General features: G+C 43.5%; 1 protein-coding gene across 1 annotated transcript in view; it reads right to left on the bottom strand.

The window, feature by feature from the left end:
* PTPN9 (protein tyrosine phosphatase non-receptor type 9) overlaps nt 1-17,044 on the bottom strand; it is a 79,242-nt gene extending 62,198 nt beyond the window's left edge. The window contains exon 1 of the mRNA XM_039238217.1: nt 16,768-17,044. Coding sequence (XP_039094148.1) covers nt 16,768-16,830 — 63 coding nt within the window. The 5' untranslated portion in view covers nt 16,831-17,044. The remainder of the gene's footprint in view (nt 1-16,767) is intronic.
* Between the last annotated feature and the right edge of the window lie 1,602 nt (nt 17,045-18,646).

The raw sequence follows: 18,646 nt of genomic DNA, 5'->3' as shown, positions 1-18,646 counted from the left end.
TACCTGACACACTTATTTCTCATAATAACCCTACAAGGCAGGTATTATTATCTGTAACTTACAGATATTAATACTAGCAAAAATTAAACAACACTATCTGCCAAGCACTGTTCCAAAGACTTCATATATATGAACTTATTTAATCCTCCTAACAACTCTTTGTTAGGTACTATTTTCACCCAAATTTTACACGTGACAGAACTGATGCAGAGTGAGTTTTAAGCAACTTGCTCATAATCACACAGAAATTTATGGTGTAGCTCTTAACCACTACTTTCTATAGCCAAGTGTGCTGCCACAGTGGGGCATATGATAGCCCTGCGGGAAACTAAACCACCATAGCCAAAGAGAGTCCGTTAAAAAAAAGAAAAAAAAAATCAATAGGACCCGGGTGGGGGGATGAATTTTAAAGGACACAAAAAATAAAAAGATATTAAAGAATTCCCTAGTAGGAGGGAGACAAGTAGGCTAATGTTTATGGAGCGCATACAGTATGCTGGGATGGGCCATAACCTAGAGCAGTTTGCATCCATTTTTTATTCAGCCATTCCAACAGGCCCATTTGTAGGTATTAAGGTATTTTATATATAAGGAAATAGAGGCCCAGACAAGTTAAGGACCTTGCATGTCACACCCCTTGTGACCAAGATTCCAAAACCAAATCCGACTCGAAAGGCCATGGTCTTCCCCTTGATTTGCTCTGCACCCACACCTGGCCCGTTCCACTGTTATAAATGACTCAGATAAGATCACCGGGTCATGCTCACAAAGTAAGAGGGCCTTTAGCTAAGAGAACAAATATATTTAAAACAGAACACAGATCTAAAAGATCAAAACAGGATGGAACAATGGGCAAGAATGGTATTCAAAAGCAAGAGGCTTTGGAGTCCGACCAGTTTGAAAGCCAGATTCTATTATTTCACTGTTTAGAATGCAAGCAAATTACTTAGCTTCTTTGAGCCTTAATTTCTATAAAATACGAATTACACTTCACAGAATTGTTGTGAGAGGAGAGAAAAGGTAATATTTGTAAAGTTCTCGGCACATAAGGCTTAACAAAAATGCTCACAAAATGTTCAGTGAACATTAAATCTAACGAAATGAAATGTATATAGGCTAAGTGCAAGAAAATCAATTTTAGAAGCACCAGAAGAAATTTAACAGCAACACATAAGACTTGGGATCTTAGCTAATTTGAACCTATGAGTCAACAGTTTGCTAACACTGCCAAAAATTATTGTAATTTTGGAACACATTACAGAAGCACAGTGTCCAAAACAAGTAAGCCCCAAACAAGGAGGCCATCAGACTTTATTTCTAAGACTGTCTTCAGTCCTGAGTGCTAAATTTTAAGAAGGTCACTGGCAAATGAGAATCAGTTCAGGAAAAGATGAGAATAGTGAGAAGCTCTGAAACCACAGTAACTAGTTCCTTCCTTCCTGGTTCTGTAGTTCCTCCACTTCACGCAACCGCAGTTGCCTGTCAACTGCTTCTGTTCCTCAACAACTAACACATTCCTCCCTTCATCTTTACCTCCCTCTCCCCATCTGTCTCTCCTCCTCCTCCTCCCCCCTCCACACATACACCTCAAATTCAATTTTGCCCATGTCAAATGGATCTGACAGGAGTGACTTGATGATTTCTAGCTCATAACTCTAGGACCTGGCCGGTCAGACCTGCTGCTAACCTGGCTCTGGGCAGCAGCTCAGACCTGCTGCTGCTAATCTACACCCAATTTAAGTAGCCCCTTGCTCTCTTCCTGAGATAAACCCCACAGCTTGTACCCTTGGTAACTGAGTCCTGAGTGTTTATCACATACTCAAGACACTGGAGCTCTTCCTAAATGTCTCTATAACCTGCAAGTCCATTACTCCCTACAAGGGATACAGCTGGCCAGAACACTTCATTAGGCAATGTCACACCTCAGCGATTTCAAACTCACTGGATCAACACCTCAGAGCCTAAGGAGGCTCGCAGATAACCTCAAGGGCAAACCTATTCATGCTCATAAAATAGTACAAGTAGTACGGCTTACTGTACCTAGGAGGCCATTTGCAAACCTACAAAGAACGAAGCCTGAAAAAGCTGGCTGCAATCCGGCTGTCCTCACTGCAGCGCCCCATTTTCCGTTCCAATTAGAACTGGGCTGAGCTCCCTGGCAGGATCCAGACAGTAAAAGCTGGTAACTCCTAGGTCCAGATTATCAGAGCAACTGACATTGCAGTAACACGAGCTTCCCTATGGAAGAGCCCTGTCAAAGTTGGCAGGTTTTCCTGGCCGAATCAGAACAGCCTGTGTCTCCTTTCATTCAGTGCTCCCTTGGAAGCCAAGCATCTCTCTAGGGAATGCCATCTGCGGGGGACATCAGGTGTCTCAATGCTCTGTTGTTTTCAACCATGTAGACATTGTGGTTCAATTTCCATTTCTCAAGTAGATAGACGCTCTGCTCTTTCTTTGGATGAGAGAAACCATGGTAAATGCTAGTCTTTTGAGAACTCTGCCTTACTGTTCCTTTACCAGGGAACAGTGGAGTTCTAGTCTAGAATCAAACAATTCCTGGAGCTTTCATCCAGTTCGAACTAGTTCTATGCTTAGAGTTCTAGAGTCAGTTTGTAAATCCAGGCCTTCTCTTCCTGAAGTGAGCCTGAGTATTTAAACCCACTTTTAGGTGGTTCTCCTACCAATGCAACACCCTATTCTCTAGATCACGGGTTCTCAAATTTGAGTGTGTGTTTGGAAGCTTATTAAAATACAGATTGTTGGACCTTAAGCCTAGAGTTTCTGATTCAGTAGGTCTGGGGTGGGAGTTGAACATGTGCATTTTTAATAAGCTACCAGGGGATGCTCACGTTGCTGGTCTGGAGACCTCTCTTTGAGAACCACTGCTCCGGATCAATAATATTTCAAGTCATTCCCAGGACTATATTGGGAGTGAGGGTGGGGGAAGAGGAAGATGCTCTACAAATTGGGTCTGTTTGCATCATAACATTCGGTGCTTTGTCCCACACAGAAAACTCCTCATTCTCCTATAGAGTAGACCTCAACTGGATCTCACATTTGAAATATTCAAGAGTTTAAAAACAGATGAAAATTTACATCCTAACAAATTATTAACAGAGCTACATTCTGTAACTGAGAAATGGCACTTACATACGTGATTCTAGGCTCAAGATCAGCAGCCAAACCAGAAGTGGAATTAACACCTATTCTCTTTCCTATGCCTCACCAGCCACATTATTCACTAAACAAATACATTAAAACCTGTAAAGCACTTAGGATAGTGCTTAGCCATTATTTTATTGTGGTAAAATAAACACACAGTATTTATTTTTTCCTCATTTTTTAATGTTTATTTATTTTTAAGAGAGAGAGAGCACAAGTGGGCAAGGGGCAGAGAGAGGAGGAGACAGAGAATCCCTGACTCAGGGCTCGATCCTGAAAGCATCTTAACCATGTGAGCCACCCAGATGCCCTTACATATAATAGTTATTATTTTTACCCATTCACAAGTATACAAATCAGTGGCATTAAATACATTCACAATGTTGGGTGACTATCATATCTATAACTATCTATAGTTTGGGTAACTATCTATACCCAAACTTTTTCATCACCACCAACAAAACTCTCTACCCATTAAATAATCCTCTTTCTCATCTTCCCTAACCCTACTGCTCTACTTTCTCTTTGTAAATATGCCTATTCTAGTTACCTCATGTAAACAGAATCGTACATTTGTCTTTGTGTCTGGCTTACTTCAGTAAGCATAGTGGGTTGTTTGTTTTTAAGATTTCATTCTTAAGTAATCTCTACACCCAACATGGGGCTTGAACTCACAACCCTGAGATTAAGAGTCACCCGTTCCACTAAGCCAGCCAGGTGCCCCAATAAGCATAGTGTTTTTGAGGTTCATCCACATGGTAACATATATCAAAATTTCATTCCTTTAAAAAGGCTGAGTAACATTCCATTGTATGTATATAACACATTTGTTTATCCATCTGTCAATGGACACTCTAGTTACTTCTACCTTTGGGTTATTGTGACTAATTTGCTATGACATGGGCATACACCTAGAAGTAAAATTGCCGGGTTACATGTAGTTCTACTTTTAATCTTTTGAGAAACTGCCAAACTGTTTTCCACAGTGGCTGCACCATTTTACATTCCCACCAAACAGTACCAATACCTGTTATTTTCTTTCTTATTTAATTTTATTCATTTTTTGAGAGAGAGAGAGACAGAGCACAAGTCGGGGGAGGGGCAGAGAGAGGGGGAGACACAGAATCCAAAGCGGGCTCTGTGCTGACAGGCTGACAGCAGCGAACTCAGGAACTTGGGAACTGCTGAGCTGTCAGCACAGAGCCCAGCACAGGGCTCTAACTCGAGAACCTCAAGACCATGACCTGAGCCGAAGTTGGACGCCTAACCAACTGAGCCACCCAGGTGCCCCCATTTTCTTTCTTTAAAAAAAACAATTATAGCCAGGGGCACCTGGGGGGCTCAGTCGGGTAAGTGTCAGACTTCGGCTCAGGTCATGATCTAGACTCAGGTGATGATCTTGCAGTTCCTGAGTTCACTGGTGTCAGCCAGTCAGCACAAAGCCCACTTCAGATCCTCTGTCTCCCGCTCTCTGCCCCTCCCCCACTTGCACTCTCCCCAAAATAAATATTAAAAAACATATATATAGAGAGAGAGCTATCCTAATAGATAATGCTTAGTCACTATTGTTATTACAAGTTCTGATGTGGGCTTTTACCAATATTTGCAGCACTATAAGGACAGCACGACAATAATCAGAGGTCCTGACTAGAGTTTCCAAGCATTATCACTCAAAACAAATTTCCAGTTGCTTCTTATTTTCTCACAAAATCACCTCCAAAGCTGGCATTTCCTTAGTTTCATATTCGCTAAGAAGGAAAATGATATTTTGGATGGCTGAAGGGGAAAAAAAGTGTACAGCTATTTTTTTTTTAATGTTTTATTTATTTCTAGGAGAGAGAGAGAGAGACAGTGTGAGCAGGGGAGGGTCAGAGAGAGAGGGAGTCACAGACTGAAAGAGGCTCCAGGCTCTGAGCTGGCAGTCAGCACAGAGCCCGATGCGGGGCTCGAACCCACGAACCGCGAGATCATGACCTAAGCGAAAGTCAGACGCTTAACCGACTAAGCCACCCAGGTGCCCCTGTACAGCTATGTTTTTGAAAACAAAAGTATACTGGAAATCCTGAATATTTTAATCTTGCTAGCTGTATCACTGTTAAGTCCCTGACCTCACTAGAAATATTTTCTCTTCACTTTCGGGGTTTTTCTGGGATGGAAGAGCTACACTCTCCGTGAAACAAACGGCTTCTCCCAAATAAAGCTTTGGTACTTGTGTATTATGTTCGAGGCTTCTGGACTTCCTTTCAGTAACACTTTTTTCTTCCTTAATGAATCTAAGAAAGAAAAAATCTGTGAGTATAGAAAGTGAAACAAGGGGAAAAAAATCTTTTTTTTTTTTTTTAAGAATTGAGAAACAAACTCTAGTAGTAGCTCAAGTGCACCCAAAACATGGGCAAAGTGCAGGTATCATGGAAAAAAACCAATTTCTTTCTTTTTTTTTAAAGTTTATTTATTTTGGGAGAGAAAAGCATTTGAGGGGCAGAGAGAAGGGGAACGAGGATCCTAAACAGGCTGCACGCTCAGCACGGAACCCAACGTGGGCCCCAATCCCACAACCTTGAGATCATCACCTGAGCCAAAATCAAGACTCAGCCACTTAACTGAATGAGCTACCCAGGCGCCAGAGAAAAAATCATTTAAAAAGCTATAGTTTCATCCTAGTTATTAGTAGGCACGTATACTACATATGCTTCCCTATTATGCTGATTATAATATATAAAAGTTTAAACTTTATATATGAAAGACTAAAGACTGGCTTTATAAAGGCAAAGAGGAAACCTATTAATATTCTGGGAGGTACCCCCAGAGACCTCTATGAACCCCCAAGTTCATTACCCCCCATTAAAGCATATCATTTCTTTCATAAATAAATGTACAATAAGCAGCTGGTAACAATGTAGCCACTTCTCTGCAGGAAAACTTGGGAACAGCAGAAACTAGCCATGTGAAACCCAAGTGTCAAGAGAGAGCTATTTCCTGTGTATATGTATATAGGCGTGTCATACATAGAAACATACTGGTAAAACAGACAAAGTTTGCTAGAAAGAGCACAGATTTAATAATTCGTTACTGTCCCAGTGCTGCCTGCCTCCTTGGTAAATCACTGAAAGCCTCTGAACATCATCCCAATTATCACAAAGACAAGCAAAAGAATACTAGTTTCATGGGTTGTGTGAGGACTAAATAATTTCAACATGCTTTCACTCATTCTTCAGCAAATGTACTTTGAGCTCTCACAACGTGCACTAAGGATACAGAAATGGAGATCTGCCCTTACTGTGTATAAGAGGTCCTCTTCCTTGGTGGGTACCCCACAATTCAAGTGCTGCTTAGAGAGAACTAGAGGGCAATTCCTCAACAACAGAGAGCCCCTCATGCACGCTGATCAAGAACTTGGTACACAGTAGACAGTAAGGATTGCTGAATGAATGAACAGATTTTATTTCTGTTTATAATCTGTAAAACCTTCCTCTTGGTGGACATTAACATGAAACAGAAGATACATAATAATCACCTCACTCACTGGAGGAAGAGAAACTCAGAACCATTCAGAAGGGAAAGCAAAAATGACTTCCCATTATTATCATTACATAGCAGGGCTCAGTAGTGTTCTCCTTGTCACATAAAATCCCCTCATCTCTGAAAACCCCTGCAAATGGCTCATTTTGTCCTCTGTGATGGTTATGCTATAAAATAAAACACCAGAGTTTTTCATTTTTCAGTACATAAAGCTAATCCCGGAAATCAGTATCTGGGGACACATAGTTGAATAAATGATAAATGTGTTAACTAACCAAAAACCTATCTTCAACTAAAAAGTAGGAATTTGTATCTCTGTTCCTAAGAACTACAAAATCTTTCAGATATAAACTAGGGCTCCTCAGGGAGCCTGGGTGGCTTAGTAGGTTGAGCCTCTCTCTGATTGTTGATTTTGGCTCAGGTCATGACCCCAGGGTCGTGGGATGGAGCCCTGCATCAGGCTAGGTGCTGAGTGCAGAGCTTGCTTAATATTCTCCCTCCTTCCCGCCCTCCCTCCCCCCCCCACCCCCACCTCAGCCCCTCTCCCCTGCTGGCTTTCTCTAAAAACAAAACAAAACTAAACTGAAAAATAGAATTTCTCAACCTTGGGACTATTGCCAGTCTAGGTCTGATGATTCTTGGTTGTGGTGGGCTGTCCTATACATTACAGATGTTTCACAGCAGTCCCACCAGAGGCCAATAGCACCCTCTAATTGTGACAATCAAATGTATCTCTAGACATAGACATTTGTTTGGGGGGTGTGGTGGCGAGAGGAGTGTTTTGAAATCATCTTGGTTGAGAACCACTGAGACAAACAATGGAAATAGAATGTTTTCACAAATGCTGTTTAAGAAAGATAAGGAAGATGGGGCACCTGGGTGGCTCAGTCAGTTGGGCATTCAACTTTGGCTCAGGTCACGATCTCACAGTTTGTGAGTTCGAGCCCCACGTCAGGCTCGCTGCTGTCATCCCATCAGCAGAGCCCACTTCAGATCCTCTGTTCCCTTCTCCCTTTGCCCCTCCCTTGCTTATGTTCTCTCTCAGAAAATAAATAAAATATTAAGAAAGAAAGATATAGAAGATAATATAAACTGTTACTCTTTGCACTCCACAAATGAGTCATTTTTACATCAGATGACCTTTAAACTTTTATCTGAGGGCGGGGGTAGACAATGCTGACCAATGCACCTAAAGGTAATCTATAACCTAGAAAGATGAAATAAATCAGTGAACCACTGGATGGTGCAGAAAGTGATAAGAGCATAAAATGAGCGACAGATATCCCCACTATCATCTGCTAGATACATTACTCATGCATGGTAACTGTCAGAAGTCTTAGACAATCTTGAAATCCTTATCTCATTGCTACAAAGTCAGTTTCTTAATTTTTCTTCCTATTCTTATCTAGGAAAAAAAATTGTTTCCTATAGCAGAAAGAATAAGAATACCAATAGCACAACTATATATAGAGTATTTTGTAACTGTAAGGGACTTTACTTATTTAAATTAAGTAATGTTTTCTAAAAGTTCCTTAAAGGAAGAAAACAAAACAGACTCAAAAATATAAAACAAAACTGGAGCCACAAAGGAAGCTGGGGGTTCCTGAAGTTTACCTAAGACTTATTGCCATCGTCTCCCAGAAGGCCCAGGTTTTACTTGCAGATAGTTGTTTAGAAAAAGGCCAGATTTGCATTAAGTTTAAATACTGGGATCTCAGCACTTAATGACATAATCCCAGACCTGTATAGTGCATGCAGCACTTTTTACAAAATGTTATTGATTTTATTTTAATTAAAAAAAAATTTTATAGTTTTTATTTATTTTTGAGACTGAGAAAGACACAGTATGAGTGGTGGAGGGGCAGAGAGAGAGGGAGACACAGAATCTGAGCTGCCAGCACAGAACCCAACGCGCGGCTCAAACCCACGAACCACGAGATCATGACCTGAGCCAAAGTTGGACACTTAACCGACTGAGCCACCCAGGCACCCCACAAGATGTTATTGATTTTAATGATAAAAGAAATATATGATCATTGTAGAAAATCTACGAAGACTGTTTTTTAAAATATTATTTTACTAATGATGTAGGTCATTTAATAATGACATATATAAAAGCAAATACAAACATAAAGCTTAGCCAGTTCAAGGAATGAACAAGTAATTCATGGATTTGTGTCCCTAGAAGCTTCAGTACTCAAGTCATAAACAGCTCTCTTTAGAATCTGCCCGTCAATTCTGAGAATTCTGGTTTCATAATAATTCCATAAACCTCATCAGATCCGTGCCACCTGTGCTGGGTGAAAGATAAGAACTCTGCATGTGTGTTTTGGGTGGGTTTGGTTTTTCAGAGGAAACCGATACATAAAACAGACACTCTTTCCTAGAGAAAAATGGAATGCTTCTCTTAGAAGCAGAAACTAAAGAAAAAGTCACCTCTCGTCTACTGTTTTGGTCTCAGTGTTTTATAATCTAGATCTAAGAGATAACCAACCCTTAATAAACAAACCACTCTTCCCATGGGCTCTACAGCATCTCAGTCTCCCACCCCTCTGCCATGCCATTTCAGCTAGGTACTTTTCAAAGTCAGACATGAAAGTGCTCCCTTCAGCGCCGACGTACCCCCAGGCTAGAGTACCTGTTCCAGCAACATCTGCCCCAACTCTGGAGGAGGAGGAAGAGGAACCAAAAACCGGGACTATTCCAGTGGCAAGAAAGAGCAACCAAGGAGCTCTGATACAGAGGTGTGTATAGGTGGTAAATATGATAATGACTGATTTGGAAAAAAAAAATATCCCCAGTTGTGTGAGGCACCAGGGCAGGTGGTAGAGCAAGTGTGAAATGGCTGTAACTGGCACTGTAGGTTTTAGTTAGATGAACAGTTAGGGCAATGGCATCTAATTTTTTTCTGTGTATTTTGAAAGAAAGAATATTTAGCTGCTACCTCTGTGAAACAGTTCAGCTCCTTTCCAAAGGAGGTGTCTTACTTTTCAATTCATGAATAAGTACTAAAACTCAGGTTCCTAGAGAAAACCTCCATGTTCCTTAACATTCACAACAGTGAAGTCCGAGGTCGTTGATATGCTCAGAAATTTTAACAGAGTAAAATTCTCACATCCAGCTGAGATTTCACCTGATTGTTAATTACAACATCATTGGCAATAATGACAATAGTGAAAAATTTTCATCTTTACCTCATCTTCTTTTCCCTCTCTAGAAGACCTCTACTTAATGTTATGAATCATCTGGTCCTTGACGTATGGACACTTCTGGGGGGACAGATGACATTTAGCACAGGACATGTGAGGCTGTGGGAAAAGAGAAGTTCTTGGCCACAAGAACCAGGACAAAAACCCTTGCCCTTGGGAAAAATGCCAAAAATTTGTGAAGTCTGCTGCGAGGCAGTTAAATTTTTAGCTTCAGAAGATCCCTGTTATAACAATACAAACCACAGCATGGAATTAGACTAGGTTTCTGAAAACTACGTTATACAGTTGTAAGATAACTATTTTCTGGCAGTCACATGAATCCATGCTAAGTGATAATCCCCGGGGTAAATATAAATATTTTTTTCTCTTGGGATTAGTTTAAGCTAACTTGGCTCTAAATCTTTCACTATCCAAAAACAGAGAATATTATGATAATGGCTAACTTTACTGAGTGCTTACAATATAAGCACTAGCTTATTAACTTCACAATAATGCTCTAAACATTAACTCTAAAATAGATATTTTTCTTTAGAGGATTTGAAAATAAATATTAGATTACTTCTTACAGCAACTTTAAAGAAATTCATGAATTTTTTTCAATGTGAAAAAGCACTATACAAGTTATTAAAACCAACTTTGGTCTAAGATGAAAATACGCATGGTGCCTGGCTGGCTCAGTCAGTGGAGCACATTACTCACAACCTTGGGGCTGTGAGTTTGAGCCCTATGTTGGGGGGTAGAGATTACTTAAAAATCAAACCTTAAAAAAAATAGGAATTTAAGATACAAAACAGATAAACATAAGGAAAGGGAAGCAAAAACATAAAATATATATACATTTATATATATAAAATATAAAATAATATAAAACCAGAGAGGGAGCGGCACCTGAGTGGCTCGGTCAGATAAGCATCTGACTTTGGCTCAGGTCATCGCTTCATAGTTCATGGGTTTGAACCCCCACGTCAGGCTCTGTGCTGAGAGCTCAGAGCCTGGAGCCTGCTTTGGATTCTGTGTCTCCCTCTCTCTCTGCGCCTCCTTCACTCGCACTCTGCCTCTGTCTCTCAGTAAATAGACAAACATTTAAAAATTTTAAAAACAAACAGGGGCACCTGGGTGGCTCAGTCGGTTAAGCGTCCGACTTCAGCTCAGGCCATGATCTTACGGTTCGTGGGTTCGAGCCCCATGTTGGGCTCAGTGCCGACAGCTAGCTCAAAGCCTGGAGCCTGCTTCAGATTTTGTGTCTCCCTCTCTCTCTGACCCTCCCCTGCTCATGCTGTCTCTCTCTCAGAAATAAATAAAACATTAAAAATTTTTAAAAAAAATAAAAAAAAAGACTCTCTCAAAAACAGAGAACAAACTGAGGGTTGCTGGAGAGGTGCTAGGTGGGGGGGATGGGCTAATTGAGCAAGGAGTATTAAGGAGGACACCCGCTGGGATGAGCACTGGGTGTTATGTATAAGTGATGAATCACTAAATTCTATTCCTGAAATCATTATTACAAAAATAAATAAGTAAATAAAATAACATAAAATAAAAATATGCATAAATACTTTAGAAAACTACTCTGTTCTTTTTTTTTAATGTGTATTTATTTTTGAGAGAGGGAGAGAAAGAGAGTACACAAGGGAAAGGGGCAGAGAGAGAGGGAGACAGAGGATCTAAAGCAGACTCCATGCTGACAGAGAGCCCAATATGAGGCTCAATGCGAGTCTCAAGAACTGTGAGATCATGACCTTAGCAGAATTCCGAAGCTGCCGCTTAACTGACTGAGCCATCCAGGAGCTCTGAAAACTACTCTATTCTTCTATCCTGTTAATCACTACTGGGAAATCCACGCAAAATCAAGACCCTTAAAAGCTATAATTTCTGAATTTGAATAGCCTTAGAATCCTAGTTGAGGGGCGCCTGGATGGCTTAGTCGGTTAAGCGTCCGACTTTTGCTTAGGTCATGATCTCGCGGTTCGTGGGTTCGAGCCCCGCGTCGGTCTCTGTGCGGACTGCCAGCTCAGAGCCTGGAGCTTGTTTCAGAGTCTGTGACTCCCTCTCTCTCTGACCCTCCCCTGCTCACGCTGTCTCTCTCTCTCTCTCTCCCTCCTAGAAATAAATTAAAAAAAAAAAAAAAAAGAATCCTAGTTGAGTCTTTATTTTACGGTTTATTACAAAGTGAGAGTTCTCCTTACAACTTAATGCCCAAACAGATGTAACTCAGGGAGCCCCACTTAACGTTCTATAGGTTTTAGACGTAGAACAGATGAGTAAGAGACCCCCCCCCCTTTTTTTTAACCATCCCCTCTTCAAGAAAACCTTAATTATCCTTGATGGTCAAGTTAACTATAATTATATAGCAAATTCAAAAAATTATCAACTTCAGGTCAAGTTACAAATGTTAGCATATATTCTGGGAAAGTGAAATTCAGACAATAACATAAGAATGAAGACTAGTACTGATGTTTAGAAATTACCCTTCACACTGCCAAACTTTTAACTTTGCCAGCCCATTAAGAAAGGCTATTATATTTACACATTAATATATAAAACACCAGGCTTTTTAAAGCTTGGAGAGATAATATTCTTCATATTTGGCTCCATGAATAGTTATTTCTCCTGTACAAAAGATAAAGAAGATATCAAAAAATTAAATTTTTACTGTGACCACACCTCAGAGGAACACATTTCTTCCCCGAGTACTTTCCACAGTTTCTTGCATAGACTGTATAGGTCTCTGTTGGCAACAGGTCTGAGTAAAGGTCTTCTAACATTTTTCTTCCGTGCAATTTTTAAGCCAAATTTTAAGACACATCATCAAAACCAAACACACATATGTCAATACCCAAACCAACAAATTAGCTATTATACATACATGTAGACATCTTAGTAAGTTGACTAGTCTTCAGGAGAAAGTTATGTAGTATAATACAGGGAACATTTGCAGTGGAGGCAGAAGAACCCATCACTTGCAAGCTATGCGACCTTGGGCAATTTCCTTCTCTCAGTCTGTGTTTTCTTGTTTGCAAAATGAGGTAATAATTCCAATCATATAAGGATTAACTGTATGTGAAATGCCCAGCACAGAGCCTGACTAAAAGCAGAAACTCAGGAAACAGTTACTGTTACTACCCTGTTGCTATTCATGTAAATTCCTTAAAGGCAAAGCACCCTTTTACTTGTAACTCAATTGTAAACTCTGTTAATTACTGAGTAGTGAAAAAATAAAGACAAGAAACATCAGTTGGTGTTATCATTTCAGCACATGCCTACATAGGAAATCAGACTACAAAGCAATGATGACCTTCAGAAGTATATATCAAAATGAACAGAGTCCTTATTTTTATAAGCCCTTCAGAAAGGAGATGATGCTGTCTGCGTTCCGATTCGTGTACAGAACTACTCTTCGTTCCACATGTATTTCCAGAGCGTCCACACACTAAGTGGCAGTCATCATGCTAGGCGGTGTGCATTTGGCGGTGAGCAAAAGCAGACCCGTTCCAACCCTCGTGGGGCTTCCAGTCATGCAATCCCACAAATAGTGTAAACTTGTGAAAAGTGATATAAAGGACAGTGCATGGTGCTCTAAGAGCTAGTAACACAGATCTGACCTCATTGGGGAGATCAAGGAAGGCCATCCTGGGGAAGCGAATGCTGAGGATGAAGCGGGAGCTAACAGTGGAGGGCGTTCCCAGACAGGGGAAAGCAGTTTGTGCAAAGACCCTGCACCAGGAGAAAACAGCAGGTGTGCCAGACCAGAAGGCCAGTGTCTGGAAGAAAGATGAGGTGTGAGAATTAGCCAGGGCTCTAGACCACATGGGGGCCCATGCACTGTAGATCGTATGCAGGAGCTGCTATCTCCCAAGAGTAATGAAAAGCCCCTGAGGGTTTTCATAAATGCTTCTTTTTAGGGGCAGGGAGGCAGATGGGAGACACAATGAGATTTTCCATTTGCCTTTGCCTTCTGGAATAAGAGTAAGGAACACAGAGAGAGATCAGTTAGGAAACAAAAGTTCTGTAAGGATAGAAGAGCTTGGGGACTAGGGTGACGATGACAGTGGAAGAGGTTGATGAATTCAAAAGATATTCAGGAAAATCTGATGATGTGTAGTGTACGGGGCCTGAGGGAAAACAAAATGTTCAAGAAACTTCTGGGTTTCTGATTCACGTGACTATACAGAATACCATTCAGGAGACAGCTGTTCCAGAAACATCTTTAAGGCAGTTAGTTACCTAGCCTCAAAAGGACCTAAATGGGGGCAGCGCCTAGGTGGCTCAGTCAGTTAAGCATCCGACTTCAGCTCAGATAGTGATCTCACAGTTTGTGGGTTCAAGCCCCACATCGGGCTCTGTGTTGACAGCTCAGAGCCTGGAGCCTACTTCGGATTTTGTGTCTCCCTCTCACTCTGCCCCTCCCCCAGTCATGCTCTGTCTCTCAAAAATAAATAAATGTTAAAAAAAATTTTTTTTAAAAAGGACCTAAGTGCTTACATGCATTTCATTTTTGCCTGAACCTGGGTTAACCCACTGTGATCCTTTACTTATGATACAGGATTCCAAAAGATTGTTCAGTGTTCCCCAAAAGCAAATTGACCCTCAAAAGGACAAGATGTTTCCAACACCAAAGATATTTGAAAGATTCTGCCACATGCTTTAAAGTCAACTCCAAATGAGTTCTAAAATTGGTTTGAGGGGCACCTGGGTGGCTCAGTCGGTTAAGCGTCCAACTTCGGCTCAGGTCATGATCTCACAGGGGGGTTGTGACTTCCAGCCCCAGGTGCTGACAGCTCAGAGGCTGGAGCCTGCTTTGGATGATTCTGTGTCTCCCTCTCTCTCCCCCTCCCCTGGCTCATGCTGTCTGTCTCTCTCAAAAATTAATTGAAAATTTTTTGATAAAAAGAATAAAATTGGTTTCAGTAATGGGGCAGCATTATGAAATGAATGTGTCATTTCCCATGACTACTCAGATAAGACTAATACGAATTTGCTGCTGCTTAACATAATCATTTTAAATAAATTTTAACAGTGAAGAGTGCTCTCATGTGATATTAAACTAAAATATGAAATTTTACCAAGTATTACAATAATTGGAACTATGCTACTGTTATGTCTGTTTCAACATTTTGAAATGCCTGTAGAAAACTTGACATTTTGTAGGAAAAGGTATAATTTTAAAAACCCCACATACCTTCTTGATCTTAATAGATAAATATTTTACTGTTACCATCCAGTCCTTGTTAATGCCCATCACACTTACTTACCGTAAAAGATTTTCACTAAATACAAAAGATTTTATTAAACACTCTAAAAGTATACACATATCCTCTACACAGAGTAAAGCACTGACTTTATCGATACTTGTTTTCTTGGTTTAAATTTTTTAATTTGCAACCTAATCCCATTTTCACAGGGGAATACTAATGCTGTTAAGTCTTAGAAACATAGAAACTCTAAATCTGACTAATCCAAGGAAAAGAAGTGAATGGGTTTTGCCTCTTAAAAACCAACTCAGCATACCTTAGTACTGAAGTATTTCCCTCATTCTGGAAGGACAGGCTCCTTGGCCACCTGCTTGCACTAGGCCTTGACTAGCATTTTATTAACACTCAACTGCAGATACCAGGATGTTACCACTGTTCCTACAGAGCAGAATTTTTTTTTTCCTCCAATGCTGATTTTATCTCAAGGTGTGAAAAGGCAAGATAGTGGTTTGAGGCCAAATGTGAAAAATGTCATCTCTACAAACGAGGAGAAAAGTCAAGAGCTTTTTAAAAATCAGGTCTTACACCCATTAACTAATACGAGTTTGTAGAATCAGGCTGTCTCCACCCTAGAGACTGTGCTACCAAATGTGATCCTTGGGAATAAGGGCTGGTGGGCTTGAAACGGGTTACCAGAATGGTTCATCATCTTCTTATTTCAGGTTTTTGTTTTTTTTAACATGAAATCAGACTGTGGCTATATTTGAGCATAGCTAAGGCTGGGAATGGGCAGTGCCAAGGAAGAGACTGCTAAAAGCCTTTAGGGTTCCCAATCTCAGCTAGCAGATTTTCCGATTTTCCTCTGAAGGAGTGGTCCGTGTCTCCCCAGAAGGAATGTGGGGTAGGGAAAGTTCCAAGGGTGCTGGGCTTTTCCCTTACCCAAACCCCCAGAATGACACCGCAAACCACTTCCTTCTGGGAACTGAAGGTCATAAGCTTTAAGGGACAATGGAGCTCAACATAGGCTCCAGAAAGATGGAGACAGCGAGATGAGATGGGGGGCGGGGGGAGGGGAGGGAAGTGGCAGTGAGGGGATGCGCCCAGTCTCAGCTGAATAGGGCGGCCCAGGCCAGGGACTTCGGGAGCATGAGGCCTGGATCTTCCAGAATCTGCCCTAGTAGGCCTGCCACAGCCCTGTGAGAATCTAGAGCATCTGCGTACCCACTGCCTATCACCACTCCGCTCGGGTGCGGAAGATGTTCCCCGCAGGAATCCTCCCCACAAACGGGACTTTGCCTGTCCTTAAAAAAACACAAAACCTCAAGAAAAGAAGCTGAACATTTATAGGGGTGGAGGAACCGAAGGCAAGGAGGTGTTCAGCAAACGACGGGGGTTGGGGGTGGTGGGAGGGAACGGCCCCCCCCCCGCCCCCGTCCGAGGAACTTGAATTACCACCAGAATGGGGGGAGGGGGCGATCTGAGGCCCGCAAGCCTCCGGCACCGAAGAGGCCGGCAGCCGCGTCCAGCGGCGTCCCCGGGGTCTGGGGCTGACGGCCTGGGGCGCGGTCGCCGGGGGGAAGGGGCGCCCGCCGGCCCGGGCTGTGGAGCGCGCGGCCTCCGCGGGCAGAGGCCGGCCTAGGCCTCGGGGGTCCGGACACACCCACCGCCGAGGCCGCGGCCCCGCTTACCTGCTCCTCCTCTGGGGTCAGCTCCGGCGCCATGTCGGGCTGGGGCGCGGTCGCGGGCTCCATCCCGCCGCCGCCGCAGCCGCTGCCCGGCCGACCGAACGCTCCCAGGAGCGCGGGAGCCGGGTGCTGCCGGCCGCCGCTTCCGCGTCTCCGAGCCTCAACAGCCGGAGGCCGGCTCGCGCATGGTGGGGCCGGCGGGGCCGGGCGCCCGCTGCGGCCGCGAACGCCGCTACCGTCTCCTGCAGGAAAAGCTCTCACAACTGTCGCTCTCTTCGGGGCGGAAATCCTTTTTTATTTTCTTCTCTCCTTTCCCCGCACTCCCCCTCCTCTCCCGGAAAAAAAAAAAAAAAAAAAAAGGTGCCGGCGAAGAGCTAAATAGCCAACCGGGATTTAAAAAGGAAATAGGAACTCAAGAACTTTCTAAGCCCAGAGCGGAGGGTCTCGGTGGAAATTTCCCGAAGGCCGCCGGCCTCCTCGGCGTCCGGCTGCCCCGGCCGCGCTCCGGCTCGTCCGGAGCGTGAGGCGGAGTCCTCGGGGATGCGGGCCCCGGCGACCTGCGCGGCGGCCTCTCAGCCCCGTTCCTCAAAAGCCGCGGCGGCGGCGGGAGGGAGGGAAGAGGGGAGGGAGCGAGGAAGAGGCGCCCCCCTCCGGGCTCAGGGCCAGCGCTGCGGTCGCGCCGCGTCCGCCCGAGCCCCCCGCGGCTCCATTGAGAAACTGAGCGTCTCATTCACAAACAGGCGGCTGGAGGGCCGGCCGAGCGCGGACGCTGTCCGGGAGGGGGAGCCAGAGAGGAGCCCGGGCGGGGGAAGTAGGGGGCGGGGGGGGGGGGGCGGCGGGACCGGCGCTGGGAGGGGCTTCGGGCGACTCCCAGCTGCGGGGATGGGGTACAAGGAAGAAAATGGGCGTGCGTTTTACGGTTCAGCTCCGTGGAGGAGGAGATTACGTTCGTTTGAAAACGACCTGCCAGGGTTACTTGCCGCTGCCCCGACGTGTGAGGGACCCACAATCCTCATCTCTCTCCATGTCACTTGGTGACTGGAAGACCCTATAAAGGTTGCCTGCGAGGTCCAGGAGGTCTGCCTGGTGAAGGAACAGACAGACCCTGCTCTCACTTTCTCTCTGCTGCCTGTTTCCCTGTAATCCATAACCAGGATAGCTAAGTTTAGTACCTCACAAAAGCAGCATCCGATTTCAAACCTCATTCAGGAATCACGCAGCCTCTGCAAACCTTGGGCTTTCACTCGGGCAATCACAGCAAAGAGCATGGAGGCTACAGGATACAGTCTGGAGTCCGTTTGAGAGGCATAGGGAAGGCAGGGCTGGTCTACCATGTTATTGCATCATTTCAGACCTAAAAGAATTATTTCAAAAGGGGTCCAGTTAACAACCTACAGCTAGTCCTCATGGCCGGAGCCCTGGAGAGCTAGGAGAGAGACCAAGGGAGAGGTCTTCAGACAACTCAGGAAGGTGCCCTGCCTTCTGAGGCTCGTTCTGGGATTTGAGAAGCAGCCTCTGACTTCATCTCGTTTCTGCATCATTAAAATAGGAACTTCAGGTTGCCCTTGATTAGAAAAATATTGTGCCCTGACTTGTCACGATTTCAGATCCATGTTTTGAAACAAAGTTATTTGTGGTTTTATTTTATTTATTTATTTTTGTAAATGTTTTTTTTTTATTTATTTCTAGGAGAGAGAGAGACAGCATGAGCAGGGGAGGGTCAGAGAGAGAGGGAGTCACAGACTGAAACAGGCTCCAGGCTCTGAGCTGGCAGTCAGCACAGAGCCCGACGCGGGGCTCGAACCCACGAACCGCGAGATCATGACCCAAGCGAAAGTCGGACGCTTAACCGACTAAGCCACCCAGGCGCCCCTATTTGTGG

This window comes from Hyaena hyaena, unplaced genomic scaffold (genome assembly GCF_003009895.1).
Source record: "Hyaena hyaena isolate Hyena2069 unplaced genomic scaffold, ASM300989v1 scaffold_137, whole genome shotgun sequence".
Lineage (NCBI taxonomy): Eukaryota > Metazoa > Chordata > Mammalia > Carnivora > Hyaenidae > Hyaena > Hyaena hyaena.
The sequence above is the reverse complement of the archived record's forward strand: the minus strand, read 5'-3'. Positions and strand labels throughout refer to the sequence as shown.